The 9,126-nt window shown below is 39.8% G+C and overlaps 1 protein-coding gene across 1 annotated transcript in view; it reads right to left on the minus strand.

Moving 5' to 3' along the window:
• Positions 1-2,549: 2,549 nt before the first annotated feature.
• The window catches only part of LOC110459776, an 11,395-nt gene continuing 4,818 nt past the window's right edge, over positions 2,550-9,126 (minus strand). The window contains exon 2 of the mRNA XM_021512198.1: positions 2,550-6,003. Coding sequence (XP_021367873.1) covers positions 4,873-6,003 — 1,131 coding nt within the window. The 3' untranslated portion in view covers positions 2,550-4,872. The remainder of the gene's footprint in view (positions 6,004-9,126) is intronic.

The raw sequence follows: 9,126 nt of genomic DNA on the forward strand, positions 1-9,126 counted from the left end.
TTTTTTTTAAATCGTGCAGATTTGTAAAACAGCAGATTTTCTTTTATGAATAAAAAATAGCTGTGAGATAGTAATCAAAAATGAAAATGTTACAGTATCGTCTAGTCATCAGTTTCCGCGCGTTATGTATTAACGAACAGCCATTTTATCAAGCTGTAACTACGTGACCTGCTGGACACACCACAAGGATAATTTAGACGTTTTGCCATCGTCTGTTAACTGACACAAAAATTACCAGAGTTGTCGTAGGGAGTGCAAGGACCGTAACTCTGCGTGATAGTCTCGTTCAACCAGACTCTTGTTGTCTGTGCAAGCGTCTGATTGAACGAGACTACACTGCCGATACAATAATTTTTCGACCATTCAGAACTAGAGCAATGTAGCCGGTAACGTTATATCAAGAGAATTTACATCTTTAACCGGAAAGTATCAAATATTTAGGCAACCTATAGTTAGATATAAGTTTTAAATCTTACAAAAATGTAACGTTTGTTCGAGATTCGGCAAACGAGAACTTGTTTCGAGATCAAGATGGCGGAGACTACGGCCCGTGAGAGAGCTCCGCCCTCTATTAAATAAGAATTTAAACCATTCCTTGGATATATTTATCGAGTTTATCCGTGAAACTTGGTCATTTCTCGTGAGTATAGAATTTGGTTCGGTCGCAATTTAACGGTGTAATTGCGACTTTAAAGCGGTGTCAGTGGATAACTATGTGTCAGACAGTCGTAGTTATGGTTTCATTTTGTAAATAAATCAATTGTCTTCAATATTCAACCGAGGTTTATCCAATATGGACAAAGATTTGTGATTGACACGAGCTGAAAGAGAAAAGGGGGTAACGGATTTTCGTCTGTCGTTATATCCCTTTGTATATATTAGTATAGGAGACCCCTATTTTTTTTATATTACAAGTAAAGCGATCCATGCCCCTGTGAGCGTATTCGTGATCACTATATTACTGGAGGGATCCTCATCGGACGTCGGTGTCGGCTCATAAGTCAAACTGTCAGTAGTAGGGGCCTCAGTAGTCGGTGTCTCTTCAATGTGTGAGCGAGTGTCACTTTGTTTCGTCGCATAGCAGTTGATATTGGACATCGTTGTTGTTATTATTGTCAGTTAATGCGTTTACGTCGGGCTTGCATGTCGGCCATGACTGCCACGACGCTGTTTTTACATCGTTACGACAGTTTTTTTTGCCCACACTTTCGCTATTAGAGATTTTCAACGCAAGGGACACAACTCTGTAGTCGAAACGTTATTCAAAAGAAATCTATTTCAGGGAAGATAACAACATTGTCGAAATGTTATCGTGGGGAGGTGACTCTTAACACTGAAGAACGACAGTGGAATTCTTGAGTGTTTTGCTCTGCCTGGGACGGGGATCCTTAAGCTTGCCCTTGTCGGAGAATATTGTTCCCTATAAGAGGCAGATTGATAATGAAACTTCGTGTTGAGAACCATAATACCAGTATTTGGAAGAAACGGGGTAAACATTTGGAAGATTATTTGATAACGTCACTAATCCAGGTATGCAGGGTCGATTATTGAATGATGGTCTCTTGTATGAATAAAATTTCATAGATATCCTTAAATATTTATATGTAGTGATGGATGTAAAATATTAAGATATACAGTTTGAAAATCCGATCTTCCTAAAAAACTGGACAAAATAAAATGGAATGAAAATAAAAGACATATGGAGTGAAGAAAGAAATAATTTTATAAATTTTCGAGAATTATTGGAGAAGTTACGATTCAAAGATAACTGGATATCAGAATTCTCCATAGTCAAGAAGGCAATTTCTTCATGTATCAATTGGTTACAAGAAATAAAATCAATTAACCAAGAGACTCCAGAAATTGAACCCATAGTTGCAACTGATGAACTACACATAAAAATAAATAAAAACGATGAAAAGAATAATATATTGAAAGAACTTATTTTGAATAAGAAATACTATTCCAAATCACAAAATAGCTGGGATGCTGTTTATCACAATGATGACATAGATTGGGTTAAAATTTGGACTTCTTTAAAATCATCTATAGCAAACAGGAAATATAACGACTTACAATGGAAGTGCTTGCATAATATTATTTCTACGGAGGCAAAATTATTTAAAATGAGACTGTCAAACGGTTTATGTACACTTTGTCATATAATTCAGGAAAATCAAATTCATTTATTCTTCAGATGTAATAAAATAACAGAAATTTGGAAGACAGTTGACTCATTGATAAACAAAGCTTTACAGGAAATATCAAATTCAAATCAAATATACCAAATAACTGAGAAAGTTGTAATGTTATGAAGCTGTAATTTAAACCAAGAATATAATGTAATAATCAATTTGTTTGTCTTTACTACAAAGTGGCACATATGGAAAGAAAAAAATAAGATAAAATTTGATGATGAATATGAAGTTGCTGACTTCACACAGAATATTTTGAAGTGTGTAAAACAAGAACTAAGGTTTACAATCAATGCAAAATTTTGAAAGCGTTAAAATATATAAGTTACAAGCGATTTTTGCAAATTGAAATTGAAATCAACGTAAAAGAAATTGAGTAGAAAAAGACAGTGAGGAAGATGAGCGTACAAAATAGAGAAGGGAAAAAAAGATATACAGTTCGCTATATGTCCCTAAAATATGACATTTTCCAAAAAAAAAGTATTTTCAGCCCTGGAGAGGTACATTGCTTACTGGGCCGTTTCGACCTGACTGGTACGAAACTATCTTTTTTATTAAGGCAAATTTATATACCAAAGTAAGATCTAATATATTTTATGTCCATAATCAGAAGCGAGAAATGTTTTCAAAATATAGGGAATAACATCCGCTGACACAGTTCCACGGGAGGTAACTCGTAGTTCCATGTGTAACGCGATTCTGATGTGACAGCTAGGGTAAATATATCCCGATAGATATACCGCTTCGGTGTAAAACAAGAGGTGTAAGTATATGTATAATTAGCCCGTCGCCATTATGAGATGTATCTTAATTCCAATTCGGATTTTGTAGAAGCAATCCAAAATCAACTTTGTATTCAGTTTACACTGTACGAGCTGTCCAACGCTGACTCGATTTCGTCTGGTTTTATTTGGTTGTTTGAGGACGTGCCTGTCCTCGTGGTGTGTTAGACCACAGGACCTGATACGTTGTTACACCTATATTTGGACTTAATCTAAGGTGTTCAGAGTAATTTTACATGTTTTAGGGGTTAAGGTCGACTTCCGGTAAAAAGGACAGCCCAATGATCATATATATTCAATGATAAGGACGGAAAGCTCTCGATGTTGAAAAGTCGACCCCACCTAACTCTCTTGCATCAAAAACAACATTTCTAGGTGATCTACGGGAGAATGCTTAGAACCGTTAGAATGGTGGGGATTTTTCTTTTAAAATCCTCCCATAAAAATAATGCACTTTAAATGTATTCTCCCTCGGACATGATCTCTGTTTCCTCCAAAAACACACACCACTTCGGATTTTAAAACTTTTTCTCAGTCATCATACCACTTTTTTGTATATTGACGAGGTTGACGTCAGCCACGTGTCGAGACCCGTGGTGTGATTGGCCGGAACACGGGCATTTTTTCGCTACATGGAGGCTTAATGGTTCTGTGCCAAACATTTACATTTGCGCTGCTGTGTGACTATACAAACCAAGGAGATGGCGTTTCGTGTCATTACACTATACAGTGAGTAGTAATACATAACTTAAAAGTAAAAACAATGTAGAAGTTTAATTCTCGTTTGAAATTATTTTTATTAATGGTTATGTTAAAATACAAAATAAAGTTAGTGATAAAATGATGTTTTACCGCTATTGTGTCCACAAAGTATTGGAGTGAGTTCTAACATTTAACCCACGAGTTCTACCAAGTATTGGAGGGAGTTCTAACATTTAACCCACGAGTTCTACCTAGTATATACGAGTTTGGTATTCTGTTGCTCCCTTTACACGGAATTTAATAAAGACTCGTGACCCGCGGTTGTACATGAGGTAATTTCGCACTGTTGATATTGGTAGGGTGTACTTACAGTCAGACAGCCAGTCTAGTGCTATACACAGACAGTGCACTTACAAGTAAAAATAAAGTTTCTGAACGTTTGGGTATTTTTTTTTTGCCGAGCGCGCTCCTCCAATCAATTGTATAGTAATAAGTTCGATCACAACAAATAGAGGTAAATATAACAATGTCATTGGTTTAACAACATTTCAGAGGTGTGAGGTAAATGTCCTGGTAAGACATATGTCGTTATGATGTATAAAGTGCGTCATCTCTATAACGTATGTCATTCCAACATGGCATTGATCGTGACGTCCAGCAGATTTTTCATACACTTGAACTAAATGTAACACTGATTTCAAATGCTGTAACGACAGTAAAATTGATGACATAATGACATACTTAGTCGTCTTCAGACAAAAATCAGTCAGTTTGATTCCTACCGCGCTCACCCTTAACATCTTTATAACTTTCAATTTGCTAATGGGAATTGCATTCTTTTGAGAGAAAATCTTGTAATTCCACGTAATTGTCAAGGAAACATCTTCACTCTGACAAACGTTTTCTCTGTAACAAACAGCTTATCACTGACAAACGTCTTCTCTGACAAACAGCTTCTCTCTGACAAACAGCTTCTCTCTAACAAACACCTTCTCTCTGACAAACACCTTTTCTCTGACAACCACCTTCTCCCTGACAACCACCCTCTCCCTGACAACCACCTTCTCCCTGACAACCACCTTCTCCCTGACAACCACCCTCTCCCTGAAAACCACCTTCTCCCTGACAACCACCTTCTCCGTGACATCCTTACCTTTCTGACAGACACACGTTTCATGTGCGACCCCTGTCACCTATTTCTTAGTCTGTACTACAGGGTAGTATTCGTCCATCCTTATCTCACCGAATATTCTCTTCATCCCGTATGGTTTCTTCATCCTTTTTTCGGTCGTTACTTCTCCGTCCTCGTTTCTATTGAGCAATGTGAAGTAAGAGAATTCAAACGGCTTCGTAACAGTCTTATCAAGTGGCACGTGCTTGAAATACTTGTTGCGCGCATCTCTAAGAGCACGCATGTACACGTTCCGGTGTAGATTCTGGTCCACCGAGTACTGGTGCATAGGTACCTGGTTCTGTGGGTGTTTGTGCTTCCGACGACCACTCGTGTTTTTGCGGACCGGAATAAGCGCCACATCCGGATCATCCTCCAAACATTCGATATCTTCGTCGAAATCTACCGATAATTGTCTCTGTATTATGACAGAGTTATGTCCCTTCTTTGGAGTTGTTTCTGTAGTGACCACCACTTCCGACCCCTGGTCCTGGTCTATCTGAGGTAACTGCATGCTGTCCTGCACGTGAATTGCACCAGACTGGTCAATACCGATAACGGGCGGTGTACAATGAAACGTGGTGGTTGTCGTGTAATCTGACGGCTGATTTGCGGCGACCACGATATCAATTGAGTCTTCGTTCGGTAAATCATTTACAATCGAAATTATCTTGGATTTATTGTTGATATTTCGGACAGATTCCTCACGGGAGCGATGGCAGTATTGTAGTCGAACCAGCCCAGTCCTGGGGATCGTTACCGTCTGTCCGCCCGGACCCTCCGTGTCTAAACTACTGTCCGAGGGAACGGAAACGGCCAGTTTGGTGTTTTTATGGAAACGGTTCACTGGATGTGAGGATATGCGCGGGAAACGAATGTTTGTGTCATTGTATAGGACAGGATGGTCACTAGATCGAGTTAGCTCCCTTCTTCGACGTGATTCGTGATCAAACACGGAAAGTAAAATATTGTCACTGTCAAAAAATCGTTCAATTTGTGGATTGTCGGCCTGAATGTTCCGCTCGGGCTCGTTGCCCCATCTGTCGCTCAGAGCACTGACGTCATCAACGGTGCAGACACCAACAACTTGCCTTCGCCTCGTTGTTGCCTGTGCATGCCCGACTGGTTTATAGAGGCTGTGCCTCCGGCGGTCCTGAAAGTAGAAAATGACAAAAATATCAAAATGAGATTTTGAACGGTGTTTTTATGTCTATGTGAATTCCACTTGGTGTAGTTTAATGCATAGAATGCCTGTTATCATTGCTATCATGTAATTGTAAATGTTTGATGGGAGAAGGCTATGGTACAACTGTAAGTTGTGATAACTTGTGCCAAATACCTTGTTAAATTTTAATTTGCAACTGTCTTAAGGTACGTATTAACCGAGCTTCAGAATGGAATAAGTGATTGTTCTCGGGCAATAAAGATATAAATTGATAAACACTACAGAATTAAACTATAACATTTCTATACAATTGTGCTCACATTTTTAGGTCACCTGAGACAAAGTCTCAAGTGACCTATTGCGATCGCCTTTTGTCCGTCGTCATCCGTCGTCCGTCGTCCGTCGTGCGTCCGTAAACAATTTACATTTTCGACTTCTTTTCCAAAACCCCTGAACCAATTTCAATGAAATTTTGCAGAAACTTTCCATGGCCAAAGGTCAACTAAAATTGTGAATTGTATGGTCCCCAGCCCCCAGGTGCTTGAGGGGCGGGGCCAAAAAGGGTCAAATTGACTAAAATTTCAAAAATCTTCGTCTCAGGATCCAGATATGGTAGAATCAAATACTCTTCATAGATAGAAGGGTCTTAAGGTGCTTTACTAAAATTGTGAATTTCTTGACCCTGGGGTCTCACGTTTCCCCCTGGGGAGGGGGTAAACTTTACTATAGTTTACATAAGGAAATCACATTTTGGACCAACATTTGTTTAATTGCCATTGGAAGTAATTCAATTTGGGTTAGAATTATCAGTATTGGATAGCAGTTTGATGGTATGCACATATCAGCCCTGACTGACCCCCCGGGGCTGATGGGTGGGGCCAAAAAGGGTTGAATTGACTGAAATTTCAAAAATCTTCTTCTCAAGACCCAGATATGGTAGAATCAAATACTCTTCATAGATGGAAGGGTCTTAAGGTGCTTTACCAAAATTGTGAATTTCATGACCCTGGGGTCTCGCGTTTCCCCCTGGGGAAGGAGGGGGGGGGGCAAAATTTGTTATGGTTTATAATGGCAAATGATACTTTGAATATTACATGTTGATAACTTGATTGGAATTATAACCCTAAGTTGACAGTTTGATACTTTGTAAATTTTGAGCCATCCCTACCCCCAAGGGCTGTAGGGTGGGGCCCAATGGAGTCTGTGTGCTAAAACAAAATTTCTTCATTTTCCTTGTTTAGAATCAGAGGTGCTAGTTTCAAATACTTTTCAGTCTTAAATCTGCATGCTAGATATTGAATAAGGTGGTTTTATTGTTTTTTTGTCACTTTGAATAATATTTCTGTTCATGTTAAAAACAAAAATCAACTCTCTGTATAAATAAATCAGGTGACCGTTAAGGCCCATGCGCCTCTTGTTAAACAAATTACCAAGATCAAACGGCAACGGTACACTTTTACTCATCTAATCTGGTCTAACTTTCACTACAGTCAGGTCTACACAGACACACCTACAGTCAGGTCTACACAGACACACCTACATTCAGGTCTACGAAGACACACCTACATTCAGATCTACACAGACACACCTACAGTCAGATATACACAGACACCCCTACAGTCAGATCTACACAGACACACCTACAGTCAGGTCTACACAGACCCACCTCCAGCCAGATCTACACAGACACATCTACAGTCAGATCTACACAGACACATCTACAGTCAGAGCTACACAGACACCTTCAGTCAGGTCTACACAGACACAACTACAGTCAGATATACACAGATACCTATAGTCAGCTCTACACCGACACCTACAGTCAGACATACACAGACACACCTACAGTCAGATCTACAGTCAGATCTACACAGACACACCTACAGTCAGATAGACACAGACACTCCTACAGTCAGATCTACACAGACACACCTACAGCCAGATATAAACATACACCTACAGTCAGATATATACATACACCAACAGTCAGACATACACAGACACCTACAGTCAGGTCTACACAGACACACCTACATTCAGGTCTACAAAGACACACCTACATTCAGATCTACACAGACACACCTACAGTCAGATAGACACAGACACTCCTACAGTCAGATCTACACAGACACACCTACAGTCAGATCTACACAGACACATCTACAGTCAGATCTACACAGACACCTTCAGTCAGGTCTACACAGACACACCTACAGTCAGATATACACAGATACCTATAGTCAGCTCTACACCGACACCTACAGTCAGACATACACAGACACACCTACAGTCAGATCTACAGTCAGATCTACACAGACACACCTACAGTAAGGTCTACACAGACACATCTACAGTTAGATCTACACAGACACACCTACAGTCAGATCTACACAGACACACCTACAGTCAGGTCTACACAGACACACCTACAGTCAGGTCTACGAAGACACCTACAGTCAGGTCTACACAGACACATATACAGTCAGATATACACAGATACACCTACAGTCAGATATACACAGACACATCTACAGTCAGGTCTACACAGACACACCTACAGTCAGATATGCACAGACACATCTACAGTCAGATATACACAGACACATCTACAGTCAGATATACACAGACACCTACAGTCAGGTCTACACAGACACACCTACAGTCATATATGCACAGACACATCTACAGTCAGATATACACAGACCCCTACAGTCAGGTCTACACAGACACATCTACAGTCAGGTATACACAGACACACCTACAGTCAGATATACACAAACACACCTGCAGTCAGATCTACACAGACACACCTACAGTCAGGTCTACACAGACACTCCTACAGTCAGATATACACAGACACCTACAGTCAGATCTACACAGACACACCTACAGTCAGATATACACAGATACACCTACAGTCCGATATACACAGACACACCTACAGTCAGATATACACAAACACACCTGCAGTCAGATCTACACAGACACACCTACAGTCAGATATATACAGACACACCTACAGTCAGATATACACATACACACCTACAGTCAGATATACACAGATACACCTACAGTCAGATCTACACAGACACACCTACAGTCAGATATACA

Source organism: Mizuhopecten yessoensis, unplaced genomic scaffold (assembly GCF_002113885.1).
Source record: "Mizuhopecten yessoensis strain PY_sf001 unplaced genomic scaffold, ASM211388v2 scaffold10221, whole genome shotgun sequence".
NCBI classification, from domain to species: domain Eukaryota; kingdom Metazoa; phylum Mollusca; class Bivalvia; order Pectinida; family Pectinidae; genus Mizuhopecten; species Mizuhopecten yessoensis.